We start from the raw sequence: 19,591 nt of genomic DNA on the forward strand, positions 1-19,591 counted from the left end.
GAAATGTCTAGAGCTGCCCCTGGTCATCAAGATGATCTTTCTAGTGAGATGTAGTTCAAACTATGAAAAAAGTTTAAGAACTCTTGGCCTAAGCTGCCAGCAAATCCGTGGCAGAGCCAGAACAACAATCTATGAATGGTGACTCTCGCGTCAATCTGTGTAACCCCGACATCGCTGTCTGTCTGTATTGGGAATGAGACTTGAGCAATTTAACCAGCACAGACTAATGATATCAGGTCACCATGTCTTACCTTGCTGACATGTTTTAAAGAAGATGGCATTCTGGGGTGTTTGGAGAATTACATTGCCTTCTGAATTCATTATGATTACAGTAACTTCAAATGCCGCTACTCCATCTTGTTTTCCAAGGCATGGAAATCCAACCTGAACGACTAAAAAGAAAAAAATATGTATAAATATTTAAATCTTAATATATTGTAACCCCACGATAGTTTTCAAACCATGATTTGAGGACTCCAGTAACTCAGCCAGAGGTTAGGGGTCTATTACGGGAGTGAGTGGGCGAGATTCTGTAGCTTGCAATGTGCAGAAAGGCAGACTAGATGATCCTGATGGTCCCCTATGGCTCTAAAGTCTATGAGTCTAAAACATTACATCTCTCTGATATCTGTTATTTGTGAAAACTAGCAGGTACAGACTATGTTGTTAACACTCAGACAAAACCACTTCTACTTGTACCCCAAAGTAGTTAGTCTTGTAAAGCAAACTAGGGGTAACATTTTCAACAGTACCTAACTGACTGATGTGCCTAACTAACTCTCATTTTTCAGAAGTGACGTAGGCACAGATCCTCAGAAGTATTTAGGTGCCTAATTCCCATTGATTTAAATGGGAGTTAAGTGCCTAAATACCTAAGGCTATGTCTACACGGAAGCTGGGATCAAGTCTCCCAGCTCAGGTAGACAGACTCGCACTAGCAGGGCTTGAACTAGTGCACTAAAAATAGCCATGTAAACATTGCCAGTCTAGGCACCTGAGCTCAGAACAGGGGGTAAGGTGAGCTCGAGAATCCGAACTGCTGCCCAACCTGCAACCTCCACACTACTATTTTTAGTGGGCTAGCTCTAGTCCCACTGGTGCGAGTCTGTCTCCCAGAGCTGGGAGGCTCGCTCTCAGCTGCAGTGTAGATGTACCCTAAGACGTATTGAGACTCAGGCTCCTAAGTTACTTTTTTAAATGGGACTTACTCTCTTTTGAAAATTTTATCCTAGATATAGTCTGTTCTTATGGACACAGCCATTGATATTTAAATAAATAATATTTAAATAACTGTCTTTAATAAAAGCTTGTTATGTGAAGTGATGGCAGGATAGCACACTTAGTAAATAAGATAATTGATGAGAATATTTTAAAGAACAGAGAGACACCACTTTGACAGAACTCCTTGAGTGTCCTAAATGTGATGGATAGCTGGAGATTTGCACACTCTTCTTGGAGAGCCAACATTTTTGAACTACAAAGAGTCTTACTAAGTAATTAAAGGCAGTAAATCTGGAGTATTTTAATGAGGAGGAAGGCCTGGTATCCCAGAGCCTAAGAATGAAGTTATGTGATTGTCACAACCAATCTTAAATAATCTTCAGATGAAACAATTATCTCCTCTCTTCATGACTGGCTCCTCCTTGCTCCTTTATAAATTGGATCCAGCTATCTGTGATTATTCACTCATTTCCCCTAAATTTGGTCTGAGACTTCAGAGCAAAATACTGAGCTAAGAGCCTTGTATTTTGTTTGTTTTAAATTGGTTGCTATAAACATTTTCTGTAAGTAATAGGTGGGCAATTTTTGTTGTTCATTGTGTTACTTCTATATACCATAAAGAGTCTCAAATGCAAGTTGTGTATATAATATAAAAATACAACACAGTTTATTACTAAAACTTATTCTGCACCTGACAGCTCCAACATAGCTAAGGGACTGTTATAAAATCTGTTTTTACTTTTATATTGACCTCTTTAAAAGACTATTTAAAAAAATAGATATCCCTGCAGTAAGTGAAAAAGTCTTGGTGTGGATTAAAAACAGTTTAAATGTAGTGAATAATTTAAATTTTAGTGAACATTTGCTCTTCTCAGTGCAAAGTATAGTAAATAATGCAGTGCTCAAGAGAATGGTACACCTCTACCCCTATATAACGCTGTCCTCAGGAGCCAAAAAATCTTACCGTGTCATAGACTCATAGACTTTAAGGACAGAAGGGACCATTATGATCATTTAGTCTGACCCTCTGCACAATGTAGGCCACAGAATCTCACCCATCCACTTCTATAACAAACCCCTAACCTATATAGGTGAAACCGCGTTCTATCGAACCTGCTTTGATCCACCTGAGTGCGCAGCCCCGCCCCCCCGGAGTACTGCTGTACTGTATTATATCCGAATTCGTGTTATATTGGGTCGCGTTATCGGGATAGAGGTGTATTAGGAAAAATGTCACAATGTTTTGTCTTAAGTAATAGCTTAGAGGAAATACAGGTGAAATTTGGTGATGCCACTATGGGCCAAAACTTGGATCCATTATTAATGACAAATCTCCTGTTGAGCTTAATGGAATCAAGATTTGATCCTAAATTACTTCAGCCTGTGGATTTAAATAAACAGATTCATAGAGTTTAATGCCAGAAAGGAGCATTGGACTATCTAGTCTGACCTCCCATTTATCACATCACATTACATTTCACCCAGTTACCGCCTCTTAACTGGTTTGATTAAAACATAACTTGTGTTTGGCTAAAGCGTATTTTCCAGAAAGGCTCCAGTTTTATTTGAAGGTATCAAGAGATGGAGAATCCGCCACTCCCCTTGGTAGTTTGTTCCTATAGCTAACTACCCTCACTGTTAAAAATGTGTTCCTAGTTCCTAATATGAATGTGTCTGGCTTCACCTTGAAGCTACTAGTTCTTGTTATGACTTTCTCTGCTAGTTTAAAGAGCCCTTTAGTACTCGGTATTATCTCTCTGTGAAGATACTTATGCACTGTAATCAAGTCACCTCTCAATCTTCTTGTTGATAAACTAAAGAAATGGAGCTCTTTAAGTCTCTCACTGTGAGGCATTTTCTCCAACTCTTGAATCATTTTATTTTGTGGGAGACTGTGCGTAATGATGCCAACATCCTAGGAGTTGAATGTGTAGTAGCCATGAGATTTTGGGCTGGGATTTTCAAAACAGCCTAAGGGAATTAGGCCTCAACTCCTTTGAAGTTCAATGAGATTTGGGCAGATAACTCCCTTACACTCCTTTGAAAATCTTGGCCTCAATTGATTTCAACAAAAATTATCTTGCTAAACTCCCACCCTGTTTTGCTGAAGTACCAGCTAATCTTCACCTACTCTACTTCCTTCTCACCTGCCTCCTTCTGCTCTGCTACTTCTCTCTGCTCTTCCCCCCTCTCTTGGTACCGGAGAGAAGCTAGCCCGTCTGTAGTGCCCTTTTCTCCTCCTCCTCCTTAACAAAATCTATTACAATCCTTTTTGGCTGAACTGCTGTAAAAATTTTACTTTAAAAATATTATTAATTTGTTTTTTAATAATTTCATTGTTGACACATACATCTACAGAAGACTGATTCAGTGACACCTAATTTGCACCAGATTTGTAGAAGTAATTCACAAGACACACAACAGACACAAATTAAATGCAGACAACTGAACATTAGTTTATAGGATGCATTTATTTAGCCATGCTTAGCTAATTTAGATCTGCTTGCAGACTTCATTTAAAAAAGAACCTTCATACTAGCAGCTCACTGTTAACTAATGTGCATGCTGCCAAACTGATTACCAATCACTGTTAAATATCACGTGCATTGTAACAGCAAGCATGACTTAACTAGGGCTTACTATACAGGGCATATACTAAGTCCAATTATGTGTCTGCACATGCTCATCATATATAAACATAGTTTACAGGTCCATATTAGTCTTGGAACTCACTTACCCGAACTACAAATACGTTAAGACCATGTTCATATTAGTCAGTCCTCCCATCATGATAGTTACTAGTGCTAACTTGTTGAACTATGAAAGCTCATTCCTGTTAACCTTACAACAGTGCAGCACAGCTCTTCATGAAGATAGTCAGAGCTGATCATTTGATTCAGCCTTTCAAAATGTTTAAAAATCAGTGAGGCAACCCAGTCTATGTATCAATGATGCAGACCGGCAGAGTCTTCTGCATATCTCACTTCATTTTTAATGTAAAAATGTTTATTACACAAAGTAATTTTACAGAAACAGCCCTGCAGTTTGTACTTTATTTGTACTTTTGAGACAAATACTTTAATAATCATTAAAGATCAGGAGCTTTTGTGTTATCAGACCATTTGATAACCTGATACAAAAGAGCTCAGTATAAGGCCATACAAAAATGCATGTCACAGATACATACAAATCAAAAATTACCTTAATGTTTAATAAGAACATGACAGCACTTATGCTTATTTTGCTACTTTTTATATCAGTTTCTTTACTTACATGTGTGTTAAACTCGAGTGTAATCGCTTTGTTTTTCAAGTGATTATATTGCAGTCATTATACTACAGTAGATTACAACACTCTGCTGTTCATCAAAATATAATTTTCAATATAGCTCACTCCATACATAGCACATGCTGATATAAGTTATTTATCTTAAGTTCTAGATGCCATGGAAAGGCCATATTGCTGTCAACATGACATCACTTCAACACTACTATCGTTTTCAAAATACTATAAATTGAAGATTAACTGTAAATATTCTAAACATATACTACAAAAAATAGCCAGAACCAGTCAAAAGCATTTTGCTGCCCTATGTAAACTTCAGTGTGTGCCTTATGTCCTGCCACAAACCCTCAGGCCATTCTCTCTCACAATCTTTTGGCTCCATTTCTTACTATACCCCTGCCAGGATGGGGCCCTCCCTCTCCACTTTCCCCATTTCTTTCCCTCCTTTTTCTGAGATTTGTCTCCTCTTACCCAATCCCTTCTCCCTTTCTCCGCTCTGCTTAGCGCACTCTGCTGATGGGAGATGTCAAAAGTTCTGCTCCTTTAAACAGGCAGCTACTTAGTCCCAGATCCTCAAAGGTATTGTAGGAGTCAATGGGAGTTACGTGCCTAAATACCTTTGAGGATCTGAGCCTTAGCTCCTAAACCAAGAATGAGCTGGGAGGGACAATTCCTGCTGCTAAACTGTTTGGAGAGTAGGAGCTCAGCCTGTGCCTGGGAGGGAGAACAGGAAGGACTGGCCATCAGAAAAGCATCTATACACTATCCATCACTCTTCTTAAAGCTATTCTACTCTACCTAATTAAAGGCCTTTCATGCGTCAAGGACTGGGCCAAATGGATCACTCCCAGCACACTATATTTCTTAGTTAGTGGCCTCAGTTAAACTCTGTCTGGTCTCAGTTGTGGCAGCAGAGAATCAAGCCTATTAACAAGCACTTTGGTTAATATTTTGACATCAATGTTTAATAGAAAAATAGGTCTATAAGATGCACAATCAATTTTATCTCTGTTGGGCTTCAAAATCAATAAAACATGGGCTTCTCATGTAGAATCTGGAGTCTGAAAAGATTCTAGGAAACTTAAATAAATTGACAGGCTTGGGCACCAACCCTTTACTAAAGCTTTACACTATTCAGATGAGACTTCATCAGGGCCTGGTGACTTACCTACAGGTATCTTTTTAATTACATTACAGATCTCTTCTACATCATAGGTCTATTTAAGTTTTCCTACTGGTCCTCTGGAAGAGTATGCAGATTAACACTTGCAATTTAATTTCATATGATTTTTCCTTTCTCTCTCTCTCTCTCACACACACACACACACACACACACACACACACACACACGGTGTATGTGTGGTGTAAAAACTTCTCACTCATGCTGCACAATTCTTTTCTCTTGTAGTTAAGACTGTTTTTAACCATCCCTTATTATAAATGAGCCTTTCCACACTCAATTCATATTACAAGTTAAATTTTGGGAGTTTATTACCCCCAGTTATAATAATGTTGTTTTAACCAAGAAAAAGCTGTGTTTTATTCAGAAGTAAAATCTTAAATTACCCATGAGTGTTGTCAGTTTTAAAAAATATTTTTTTAAATGTGCATTAATGATTTTGTTTAGTTTCTCTTTCTCCTTCCCCAGAAAGGAATTGGTTTATCCGAAAGCACTACTTTATATGTTTCCCGTATTTGTTTCTTCAGGCTCTGCCTTTTCCATACACTGAAATATAGATTTTGGGCTAATCTTTCAGAGCATTCAGAGGTCCCTGAACAGTTTTTAGACCATCACTGATGTATGGTCCAATTATGTTAGTTGCCTAATAGTAGCTTCAATTAATAGGGCTGTAAAGGAGATCATTGTGGGCAAGATTGTGGCATGATCTAGCCACCGTTTTTGTACTACTGTAGCTATGTTGGTGAGGGTTGTGATTTTTTTTTAGTGTGGATGCAGTTATACCAGTATGAAGGTGCTTACATCAGTTTAGCTTGAATTAACTATACTGGCAAAACTATGTCCACATTAGGAGGACAGTAAGGCTTTAACTATACCAGTATAGTTAAACAGCACAACTTTTTTGTGTAGACAAGCCACCATGGGTGGATGGAACTAGCTACCTCAAGGTAAGAACTTTCAGTGCCAGCCTCCACTAGGATTTTACGTTGAGATAGCTAACCTCAGGACAGCAATCTCAATTTAAAAACACAGTTATTTTTTGCAGTGAAGACATAGTGTGAGCAATACCTTATTCTAAAAGTATTCCTATTGATTTCAACGGTACTATCATTGGGAGAGGTACTATTCAGCATGAGTAAGGATATCAGAATCTGACTATAAGTGGTCAAATCTGGCATATACTTGCTGGAGCTAGGGGGGAAAAGGCGTAATCTCTTTGGTCTGTAGATCAGAAAAAGAGGTTAGATTGGGGTTAGCAAAGAAATATTAACTTAATACAATTTAACAGCACTGCAGTAAGCAAGTGAAGTAAGTCAACTATAGGATGATAGGCTGACTTATCTCAATCACACTGCCCACTTACTGGAAGGCTCTTCCAGTTTTGCTGGTGTTTTAAGATGCACCTCATCCTACAAGAACTTTGGAATATCATGTTTGTTCCATGTACCTCTGCACAGACACAATGAACCTAATTTACCACTAAAGCTGGTGAATATTTTCAGTCTAAAAGAATTGATCAAAAAATGCACTTTTCCAATCTTAAAATTTAAATGATTTTTTTATTAATATTGAATTGACAATGCCATCAAAATGTTTCCTTTATTGCCTTTCATTTTCAAAATAGGCAAATTAAAAACATTTTTTACAATTTTAATGTTTTCTTTCTTTTTACAAAAATTCCACAAAGTGACTAAGTTGAAAAAAGGGGAAAATCCCTTTTTTCTCCTCCACTTTCCCATTTGCCTGACTTTTTGTTTTTGCTACTGTATAACTTTTAATTGGTCATCTTAGTCCTTTAGTGAATTAAACAAAACCAAAATTTAAAATCATTTTTGAAAATTAAAAAACAAAAATTCTGCTCAATTTTGATAATCATGAAATTCTGAAAAACAAAGTCAGTCTGTCTTAATGTTTTTGCCTACTTTACACTCACTTTGCACATATCTAAATGACTATATGAAGTAAACTGCAGTAAAATTAGTTCTGATATGCCCTTATAATGTCCACATACTTTAACCATTGACAATTATTTAACTACTACTACTATTACCCAGCTGTTATCAACTAAAACAAAATAATAATGGCTTTGTATAAATTCTGAACTGCAGTAATGCTTCATATAAATGAATTTTAGGCATCAAACTTTGGACCAACTCCTGCTGGCTTACTTCCATGAATAAGAGTAACAAGAGTTGGCTCAAAGAAGAAAAATAACTAAAAGGGGCTGTTCATTAGATTTTTAGTAATGGAGTAAGGTAAAGTGATTTCATATTATTTACATGGAACAAGTGTTCAGCATTATAACAAACATTTCCTTGATGCTAAAATTTACAGTGCAATTTATGGGAGGTATTTACCCTTTTAACTACTTTAGAATGTATTTTTTCCAGAAACATTATATTTATAACATGAACAACACAAACCTGATGCTTTGTGAGGAACTGTTCCAAGCAGGGGGATATTTATGGTTGGATCAGCCATTATGCCTTTATCCAGTGAGCGCAAGGACAGGAACTCATAAAAGTACTCAGCCTACAACAAAATGAATTGAAAGTAAATGTTTGTTAATTGCAGTCACTGGAGCAACTATTCAGCATATAGTCCAAAGTGGAACAATAGTACACTTTCAACTTTCACACCATCTATTTTTCATTTTTTTTAAATGCGTCTTTGTTTAAACATAATTTTCAGATGAACATTTGTCCTGTTGAATGTTGGCATGTGATAGACCATTAAGCTTGAGGCAGCCTAATTGCAAGGAAAGTTGCATGCTTCCTTGTGCTGCACTTTGAAAGAAAGTGAATAAATATCCTAGGGGGACTAACCTACATTATGCGGGCTAAGCCGATATAGCTACAGTGGTATATCTGTATTGGCAGAGCCCCCTAGTTTAGATCACAGAGCATATGCTGACAGAAGTTGTTACTGCATCTATACTGGTGCTTTTGCTGGCATAGCTATGTCAGCTGGGGGTGGGTTTTTTACACACACTTCATAGCAATGCTGACAAAACTTTACGGTGTTGACCTGGCCATGGTAATCACATTTTACATAACTAGCACCTTTTATTCCAAGAGATCACAAAGTGCTGTACAAACGATGGGCTAATTCTTGAAGTCCTTTCTCAAGTAAAACTCTCACTGAAGTCCTGATATAGCCACTTAGCTCCACTAGGGCAGCACAAAGAGGCCATAAACGTGCCCTAACTGGACAGCTGGGGATTCCCCCCCATAGTCTACTGGCCTCCACAGTATAGACGGTAGGTGTGCCCAGCAGGAGCTAGCATGGATGGAGCACTGCTCTGCACTACTGTCCATGCCACCTTAATTCGCTCCCTTGTGCATATGCATTATGATGGTGTTTTTAATTATATGATCACATGCTATTATCTCTACAGGACCCCAGCCTCATTCAGTGAAGGGGCAACCATTCAATATTTATTTATATCCTCCTCATTCAATGTGTGACCCCAACCCTTATTTACAGTACACCATTCAAGCCTTGCACTGAACCCAGAATTAGTCATTTCCTCCTGGGTGTTTCAGTGGTGCCCTCACCACAGTATGTGAGTGCTTTAAACATTAATGAATTTATCTTCATATGCCATTCCTGTGAGAGGCAGTGGTATTATCAATATTTCGCAGCTAGCGAACTGAGGCACAGAGAGATTAACGCAAAGGTGTCAAAAGTGCCCACTAATTTTGGGTGCCTAATTTGTGAGGCCTAAAACCTGATTTTTCAAAGTAGATAACACGATATAGCGCTCTACGTGTTCAAAGCACAGCTTCCATTGACTTCAGTGGCACCTGTGAATGCTCAACCATTCTGCAACTCTTGCCCCAGGTGTCTCACGTTGGGCACCCAGAAAATCCCAGCACCACACAAGAACTCTGGGCCAATTGTTGGTAATTCGACACCTAACCTGTTTAGATGTTTTTGAATATCCAGCTAGGCACCTGTTTGCATCTTTAGGTACCTAGGCAGGGATCTACAAAGGTACTTAGGGACCTAAGTACCCTTTTTAGGCATCACTGATTCACAAAATTTCTGCTTGGCTGCCAATGAAGCCTGTAGGTGCCTACTCTTCCTCAACACCCAACTTTTCCCAGAAGAGCTCACTAGGCACCTACATTTCTGCATCTGGGTACACACACTGTTGCCTCCCTCCAGGTATCTGGACACCTCTCCCACACATTGCCCCAGTGCAATTCACAAACTGGAGGAAGATAGGCATTCTTCTGCCTAACTTGCCTGCAGGACCCAATCGGGTAGGCGTGCTTAGAGGTCATCTAACTCTACACAAAATGAGAGGGGGTGGGGGGGAAGAACTCCCTGATAACCATTGGGCTGAAGGTTAGGGTACTCACAAGGGATGTGGGAGCTCACCACTTCAAGTCCCCCCTCTCCCTGATGATGAGAAGGGATTTGAGTAGGGATCTGCCATCTCTCAAGTGAGTGTCCTAACCACTGTGCTATACAATCACTCACTCTTTCTCTGGTCCAATTAATATTTAATTATTCAATTATTATTTAAAAGGGAACAATTTCACTAGGAGAGATTGAAGGAGACACACATCAGAATATCCTGGAGTCCAGTGGTTAATGCGCTAACCTGACAGACTGAGTGTGACAATGTAATTAGTCCCTTTTTGGATTCAGGTTTAGAAAAATCTGTTCCACTGTGGCAGAGGGGAGGGACAGAATCCAATTCTTCAGGGCACCATTCAATTGCCTTACCACGAGACTGTCCTTTCTCTCCCTGAAGTCCCCTCCCTCATTCACTAAATCCCTCCAACTACTGCAACAAATGCACAGGCATCCTTATTCCTCTAACACCAGGGCCGCCCGGGAGGGGGGGGGGCAAGTGGGGCAATTTGCCCCAGGCCCCACAGGGGCCCCCAAGAGAGTTTTTCAGGGTCCCTGGAGCGGAGTCCTTCACTCGCTCCGGGGGCCCTGGAAAACTCTCGCAGGGCCCAGGCCCCCGGAGCTTCTTCTGCTCCGGGTCTTCGGCAGCAATTCGGCGGCGGCAGGGGGTCCTTCTGCTCCAGGACCCACCGCAGAAGTGCCCCGAAGACCCGTGGCGAGGGGTCCTTCCGCCCCAGGAACCGCTGCCGAAGAGCGGGGTCTTCGGCGGCAATTCGGCAGCGGGGGGCCCCTGCTGCGGGTCTTTGGGGCACTTCAGCGGTGGGTCCCGGAGCAGAAGGACCCCCCCGCTGCTGAAGCGGGGGCTCCCCGCCGCCGAGGACCCCAGGCCCCCTGAATCCTCTGGATGGCCCTGTCTAACACATCATTACCAAACAACAACCTTTTGATTATGATGTCAGGAAAGTATAATCAACAACTTCCATAAGTTAAAAGTGTGGCAAACACCAACCGTTCTGTCACTGGACCCTTATTGATTCTGTGTGTTTCACTCTTGGCCTCAAATGGCACTCCTGTGTACTAAATATGTCTCCTCAAATTGTAAATGGTGCACTTGTTCAAAAGCTCTGAAACAACACAGTTGCTAATGTCAGGCCTGGTCTACACTACGTGTTTAAACCGGTTTAAGGAGCGTAAAACCGATTTTAACGCCACACCCGTCCACACTAAGAGGCCCTTTATATCGATATAAAGGGCTCTTTAAACCGGTTTCTGTACTCCTCCCTAACGAGAGGAGTAGCGCTAGTATCAGTATTACCATATCGGATTAGGGTTAGTGTGGCCGCAGATCGACGGTATTGGCCTCCGGGTGGTATCCCACAGTGCACCACTGACCGCTCTGGACAGCAATCTGAACTCGGATGCAGTGGCCAGGTAGACAGGAAAAGCCCCACGAACTTTTGAATATTTCCTGTTTGCCCAGCGTGGAGCTCCGATCAGCACGTGTGGCGAGGCAGTTAAAAATCAAAATAAAGAAAGAGCTCCAGCATGGACCATGCGGATGTGATTGCTGTAAGGGCAGGCAAATCTGTTCTATCAGCGCTCTGTTACAGAAGACGAAATTCAAAATCATTTTTAAAAAATCTCCAGAGAGACGCCATAGCAGGGACTCAGCTCACTGCTGCGTGACAAGCGTAACGGAAAGCCAAAGAATCAAATGGACGCTCATGGCCTGGAGGACTCAAGCTATCCCACAGTTCTTGCAGTCTCCGAAAAGTATTTGCATTCTTGGCTGAGCTCCAAATGCTTCTAGGGTCAAACACAGTGTCCGCGGTGGGTCAGGGCATAGCTCGGCAATTTACGCACCCCCCCACCGACCCCCAGAAGTGAAAGGGAAAACAATCCTCTCTTGACTCTTTTATATGTCACCCTATCTTTACTGAATGCTGCAGATAGACACGATGCTGCAGCACTCAACACCAACATCCTTGCTCCCCCCCTGCCATGGGTGGCTGATGGTGCAATAAGACTGATATCCATTGTCATCATCAGCCTATTGGCACATGGGGCAGTGCAAAAGGACTGGTAACCATGCCGACTAGCATCAGTTAGGTCGATCAAGGGTGCCTACCCCTAATTTTTCCTGGTAGATGGTGCAATATGGCTGGTAACCGTCTTCATCATAGCAACAGGGGGCTGAGCTCCATCAGCCCCCACCCTTCATGTGTAAAGAAAAGATTCAGTTGCCCCTGGACTAGCAGTGGGATGCTGGGCTCCTCTCCTACACACTGCTTAATGTCCTGTCTGGACTATCATAGCAGCTGGAGGCTGCCTTCCACTCATTTCTCACTAACAAGTCACTGTGTCATCACACAAGTGGGGGGACAATGCTATGGTAGCCCAGGAAGGCTGGGGGAAGAACAGAATGAACAGGTGGGGTTGTTGCAGGAGCACCCCCTGTGAATAGCATACAGCTCATAATTTCTGCAGGATCTGACACAGAGCAGCTGTGCTCTCTGGTTATGATATACAGTGGTTCTCTAGTACACTTGCCCATATTCTAGGCAGGACTGATTCTATTTTTAGATACCAAAAAGGAGGGATTGACTCAGGGAGTCATTCCCAATTTTGGCTTTTGCGCCCCTGGCTGATCTCAGCCAGGGGCACATATGACAGCAGCAAATGGTGCAGTGCAAAAGGACTGGTAGCCACGATCATTTTATTACCAATTTATGGTATGGTAGATGGTGCAATATGGCTGGTAACCATCTCTGCTGTCATGCAAAAGCAAAAGCATGCTGCTGTGTAGCGCTGCTGAATCGCCTCTGTGAGCGGCATCTAGTACACATACGGTGACAGTCACAAAAGGCAAAACAGGCTCCATGATTGCCATGCTATGGCATCTGCCAGGGCAATCCAGGGGAAAAAGGCACGAAATGCTTGTCTGCCGTTGCTTTCCCAGCGGAAGGAGTGACTGACGACATTTACCCAGAACCACCCGCGACAATGATTTTTGCCCCATCAGGCACTGGGATCTCAACCCGGAAATTCCAAGGGGCGGGGGAGGCTGCGGGAACTATGGGATAGTTACAGAATAGCTACCCACAGTGCAATGCTCCAGAAATTGACGCTAGCCTCGGACCGTGGACGCACACCACCGATTTAATGTGTTTAGTGTGGCCGCGCACACTCGATTTTATACAATCTGTTTTGCTAAACCGGTTTATGTAAATTCGGAATAATCCAGTAGTGTAGACGTATCCTCAGTCTGGAGTCCTTTCAGGCTCTCACAAGCTGAGGTTTTCACTTGAGTGTAGCACAGGGAAAGAGAGCTTTTAACATCTCTGAGAATGATAGAGTATTTTTTAAATATACTGCACAGTAAATGACAAACATTAGCAAAATTAGTGTTGCACTCCATTTTAATTACCGGTAATTGGTGTTTAAAAATGATTGTAAAAGGATTTTGAAGCAAGAATTCTTACTTCAAAAACAAAAAAGGATACAGCACTTTGCTGGCCAGTTGTCACAATGATTTTCTGCTGACCTCACTCCCTCTTACTGTCAGCTTCATTGAGCTCAAACGGCCTTATGTGCATATCCAAAGATTTATTGCGCTTGCTTTAATTTTGTGGGTTTACTGAGGAAGAATTACATACACTACTGAAATGAAGCATTTTACCAAGAAGAGTAACTGAGAAGAAACATGTACAGTAGATGCTACCGCTGAAAAATTAACTAATTTGTCTATTGAAGATTCAAATGTCAGAGGAGACCTCCATGTATTTAAAAGTACTTTTACACAACATACAAGCTCCAGCAATGGGCTCCTATCAGTGTTTTTAATTACTTATCTGTCCCCACCACCATAATTTGAACACCTCAGATAGTAATAAATTCCTCTTTACAACAGCCCTGAGAAGTAGGGAAGTATTTTATGGGTAGGAAACTGAGGCACAGAGATTATATGATTTGCCCAAGGTCTCAAGGAGGAGTTTGTGACACAGCTGGGAATGGAACTCAGATTTCTTAGCTCCCAGACTCCCCTTGGAGTAGACAAAGCCTATGCAACTTCATCTCTATAACCTGAAGGGCCCGACTCTCTGCTGGAAGACCTTGGACTGCACACTTCACTAGTGTGGATCTATTATTTTCCTGCTTAACCAGCTGCTGTGATGTTTATTTCCACTTGGTGCAGTGCTTGGGAGTACAGAATATATATATATTTCTCCTCTTTGACCAGAAAGAGAGAAGTCTAGATGTTCACAGTACAACTGAGTATCTGGTACCTCCTTCCTTGTTGATAAAATTTACTGCCTAAGTATTGTAACACATGATTGGTATATCTTGGCTGATCAGGGCTGGAGTCATAGCTCTTAGAACATATCTGATTGGTCTGACTTGATCCAATTGATACTATTTTGGAAGTCCATTCTTCCATTAAGCTTAGATGAAATTGTTCCCTGAATGAGCTTCTTTCCTCTTGGAGATTGCACAGATTTTTTTTCCCACTAAGCCTACCTGATTCTGACATGCTATGTCCCTCTGAATGCCCTTTGACAATGGGATGAGGGAGGGCCAGGATGGTGTGTCCTGGAAAATAATACATTTTGGAAAGAAATTAAGAAATTTCTAGAGAGAACAGAAGGAATGTCACTTACAACAGAGAGCTGGTGCAAGAGAACTGTTCTGATCTGAGACATCAGAGCCCTGATGGATATGACTGGGAAATGAATGACACTGTTTCTTATGGCCAAAGACTTTTGAACCCTGTCCTTTGAGAGAGACAGGCTTCTGTGGAGGTTGATATCTAAGGCCTTGGCTACACTGGCAAGTTTCTGCGCAGTAAAGCAGCTTTCTGCATTGTAACTCCCGAGGTGTACACACCGCCAGGCCACTTAGTGTGCAGAAACTGCGCAGTTGCAGCGCTGTAAAAAAACCACCCTGATGAGAGGCATACAGCTTTCTGCACTGGGGCTACAGCGCCACGGTGCCAGTGTAGACACCCTGGTCGATTACAGTGCTGTGATTGGCCTCTGGGAGGTGTCCCACAATGCCTATTCTCGCCACTCTAGTCATCGGTTTGAACTCTACTACCCTGCCCTCAGGTGACCAACCGTGAGTCCTATCCCTTAAATTCCTTGGGAATTTTGAAAGTCCCCTTCCTGTTTGCTCGGTGACGTGTGCAGTGGTCTCAGCACATCTTTCCAGGTGACCATGACTGCTCCACACACCAGGCGATCCCCCACTTGGAGCAATGCCGAGCTGCTGGACCTTATCAGCATTTGGGGAGAGGAGGCTATCCAGTCCTAGCTGTGCTCTAGCCGTAGGAATTATGATACCTACGGACAGATTTCACATTGCATGACAGAAAGGGGCCATGACCAGGACACACTGCAGTGCAGGGTCAACATGAAGGAGCTGCGGAACACCAACCATGAGGTGTGGGAGGCAAACCGCCGCTCTGGTGCTGCGCCCACGAGCTGTCAGTTCTACAAAGAGCTGCATGCAATACTTGGTGGCAACCCCGCCTCCACTGTGAAGGCCACGGTGGATACTTCGGTGGCTTGCGTGCCAGTCGAGAGTGGACCAAGCCAGGAGGAGGAAATCTTGGATGAGGATGTGGAGTGGGAGGGGATCCAGAGGCAGAGGACGACTCAGAGGTCAGAGATGCATGTAGCCAGGAGCTCTTCTCTACTCCGGAGGCTAGCCAGTCACAGCTCTCTGAGCTTGGCGAAGCGCAAACAGGAGAGGAGGCCCCTGGTAAGTGTCTCTGATTTTGGGAATCGCTGAAGCAAGTTGTTGGGGGCAGGAGGGTTGCAGAAAGCAGGCTTGTGTCTGTATGATGTGCGTACCACCACATGTCTAGTCTGAGCGTGGTGGCGGAATGGGGTGTTGATTGACTCCCTCACTTCATGGCAATCTGCCTCAGAGATCTCCATGAAACTCTCATGGAGATACTGGGCAATCCGCTGCCGCAGGTTCATTGGCAGAGCTGCTTTGTTTCTTGTCCCATTAAGGGTAACTTTCCCGCGCCACTCTGTCGTCATGGGGGGAGAGACCATTGCTGCTCATAGGCGAGCCACATAAGGGACAGGGCAGAAGCCTCAGTTTTGGAGAAGACCCTCCCTTGATTCCCTGCTCACCCTCAGCAACAAGATATCTTCCATAATGAACACAGCCTGTGGAAAATGTGGGGACAGGAATAATTATAAGGCCCCCCACTACAGTGCTGGCTCTCCCCAAGAGCCACGTGCCCAGTGTACAGTACAGTTCTGGAACACTGCTTTCCCCAGCCCCTGCGGTTACTTACCATTTTGGGGGTCTTGGAGCTCCTGTGTGCTTGCCTGGGGTCAGCCAGTTAGTGACAGGTATGTGAATAGGGGCTGTGTTTTAAATGACTGAATCAGTGGTGTGTGTGTTGCAAACAATACTGCTTCTGTAAAATGTTGCATTTTGGCTTCACAGATATGACCTTAGGAGCCCAGCCTCCCTCTTTGTTATTGCCAGCTGAATGGCTGCGCAGAATTAGAAAGCGGCCACGAAGAACTAAAGAGGACTTTCTGCATGATGTCATGATGCACTCCACAGCCAAAAAACAAGAATTGAAGGAGTGGCAAGACAGCAAGAAGAGGGACCGAAAGGAGAACGCGGTGCACCAGAAAGGAAGTCCCTGCTTGCAGCTTCCTGCACAGGCCAGTATTCCGAAAGATGCGTGCGTCATGCACCTTTCTGAACCAGCCTGCGTTAGTGTCTGTGAAACAACCACGGTGATACACAAGTGCCTGGAGAATCATTGAGAAATACCCCTTGTGATTAATGTACTCAGTGGCTAGGTGGTCTGGTGCCAGAATTGGAATGTGCGTGCCATCTATCGCCCCTCCGCAGTTAGGGAAGCCCATTTGTGCAAAGCCATCCACAATGTCACACACATTGCCCAGAGTCAGTCTTTTAGAACAGAATGCAATTAATGGCCCTGCACACTTCTGTCAACATGAGTCCAATGGTCAACTTTCCTACTCTGAACTGGTTAGCGACCGATCGGTAGCAGTCTGGAGTAGCCAGTTTCCACAGTGTAATTGCCACACGCTTCTCCAACAACAGGGCAGCTCTCATTCTTGTGTCCTTATGCCGCAGGGCTGGGGCAAGCTCATCACACAGTCCCATGAATGTGGCTTTCGTCTTCCGAAAGTTCTGCAGCCACTGCTCGTCATCCCAGACGTGCATGATGATGTGATCCCACCACTCAGTGCTTGTTTCCCAAGCCCAAAAGCAGCCTTCCACTGTGGTCAGCACTTCCATGAATGCCACAAGCAATCTCGTGTTGTAGCTGCTACATGTGGCAAGATCAATGTCAGACTGCTCGTGCCTTTGTAGTTTAAGGAATAACTCCCCTGCCACTCGTAATGTGTTAATGAGAGTGAGCAGCATATTGATCAACAGCACAGATCCATTCCTGAAGACCGAAGAGGCAGAGCAGAGCATGCAGTACACAAACCATTGGAAGATGGTGCCAAATGCAGATGGAAGCACAGGGATTGCTGGGATGCAAAGCAATGCATCATCGGGCACTGGGACAGGACCCAGGATGCCCCACGACCCCCTTTGCCTTTGCACAACTCTTAGTGGCAGAAGAGAAAGAGATGCTCTGTGGGATAGCTGCCCAGAGTGCACCATTCCAAATACCGCTGCAAGTGCCGTAAGTGTGAACATGCTATTGCGCAGGCAGCTGATAGTGTGAACACACAATGGCGGTTTCCCTTCAGCACTGTCTGAGCGGCGCTGTAACTCTGCCAGTGTAGACATACTCTAAGACGACTCAGAGAAGTAATATTGACTACATGGGCTCCTGGTGGTGTAGACAAATCCAGGTTGTTCCAGAACACAATCTGGGCCATGGGAGGGCTGCTTTTTGGGTCTTATCCTGTTCTGATAAGCAGGTTGTTTTAGAGCAGAGATTAACCTTTTATTGCCCCAGGGAGAGAGAGGCAGGTGGTCCAAAAGGTGAAGCAACGTATCGGTAACACTGTCTTTTGCATGTGAAGCTAAGGGCTAGTCTACACTTACCAGCCGGGTCGACGCGGTGAGTTCGACTTCTCGGAGTTCGAACTATCGCGTCTAATCTGGACGCGATAGTTCGAACTCCGGAAGCGCCGCGGTCGACTCCGGTAGTCCACCACTGCAAAAGGCGGTGGCGGAGTCGACCTTGGAGCCGCGGACTTTGATTCCGCGGCGTCTGGACGGGTGAGTGGTTCGAACTAGGGTACTTCGAATTCAGCTACGCTATTCACGTAGCTGAATTTGTGTACCCTAGTTCGACCCCCCTTCTTAGTGTGGACCAGCCCTAAGATACACCCCTATGGAAGGTTCTCATAGTGACGTACAGCTCTCCTCCCCCATTCCTTCCTGGGTTACTCGGAAGCAGGCAACACTCTCTTGTGTGCCCAGGCACCTAATGTAATCGACAGTAAAGGAGATCCTGAGTGTCCCAGTTGTGATGTTGGATAGGTGGGAATCCTCTATCCACCGCTCTAGTCCTTTTACTTATAAAGGAAATTAATCTTGGCGGTGCCTCCACCTGGCTGGGCCCTGAAAACACTCACTGGTGTGCCTTGGGAGTCTCCAGGAGTAAACCTGAGCTAATCTATGTAGTGGTGCTAACTCAAAGGTACCACTTATAAACAACATACAACCAGAATACTCTTAGATTAAACACTCCTTTATTTAACAATTTCGTAGAACATGATATAAGATTGAGATTAATTAAAATGTCACAGCCACTTTAAATCAACAGGGGGTGTTTCAATAAATCAATAAATAAATGCAGTTTACAGTAGTAAATGAAACGTAACCACTTGCATTTACACTGGCCCCATTTACGCCTCCCCTGAGTTTACACTCTTCTTAATTTCAGAGTTCTAGACGCTTGCTTGTGTGGGTGCACTTGAAGATCTTGAAGTTGGGGACAGCACTCTGTCGGTCCAGTAAAACAGCCCAGCCAAGGCAACACGGGGCAAAGCAATTCTAACTTGAGATCATTCCAAGCTGTACAACCCCTCTGAAGATGGGAGCTGCTGTAACCAGGATGTAGCTCTGCATCCTGGTTAGCCAATACTTTGTCTTTCTCAGATTCAGAGAAATCCCTTAAAGTCTCTTTCACTATCCTCCTGTTGCTGAAAGCACTTTCCAAACAACACAGGTAGCGGTTATTCACACTGTCTTTATTGTAGGCCCACCTCAGTCAGTTCTGGGCACAGAAACAGTCTCTGGCCTGGCTCCAATGAAGCTCAGCAACAGCCTCCTTGGCTCCCTGCTTGGTCAAAGCCCCAGCAGTCTCTCAGCAGCAACTTCTGGCTTTCTTGAAGCAGCTTAGCTGGTTTAATTTAGACAATCCACAAAGCACTTCCAACTCATGACCAGGATCTCATCTCCTCACCAAAATGGAGTCCACCATGTGCTACTTCTCCATCCCAAAATGAGGCCCCTCACTCCCTGCAGCAGTCTCTGACCCAGGAAGCTCATTCCAGTCCCAGAGGGTGCCCT

At 43.6% G+C, this 19,591-nt stretch overlaps 1 protein-coding gene across 2 annotated transcripts in view; it reads right to left on the reverse strand.

Annotated features, from left to right (window-relative positions):
- WIF1 (WNT inhibitory factor 1) overlaps positions 1-19,591 on the reverse strand; it is a 62,546-nt gene that overhangs the window by 17,297 nt on the left and 25,658 nt on the right. For both annotated transcript variants that reach the window (XM_045002463.1, XM_045002462.1), the window contains exons 3-4: positions 8,110-8,218; positions 252-392 (exon numbers count right to left, since the gene is read on the reverse strand). In XM_045002463.1, the coding sequence (XP_044858398.1) occupies positions 252-392; positions 8,110-8,218 (250 nt within the window). The remainder of the gene's footprint in view (positions 1-251; positions 393-8,109; positions 8,219-19,591) is intronic.

The sequence above is a fragment of the Mauremys mutica genome, chromosome 1 (assembly GCF_020497125.1).
Source record: "Mauremys mutica isolate MM-2020 ecotype Southern chromosome 1, ASM2049712v1, whole genome shotgun sequence".
NCBI lineage: Eukaryota > Metazoa > Chordata > Testudines > Geoemydidae > Mauremys > Mauremys mutica.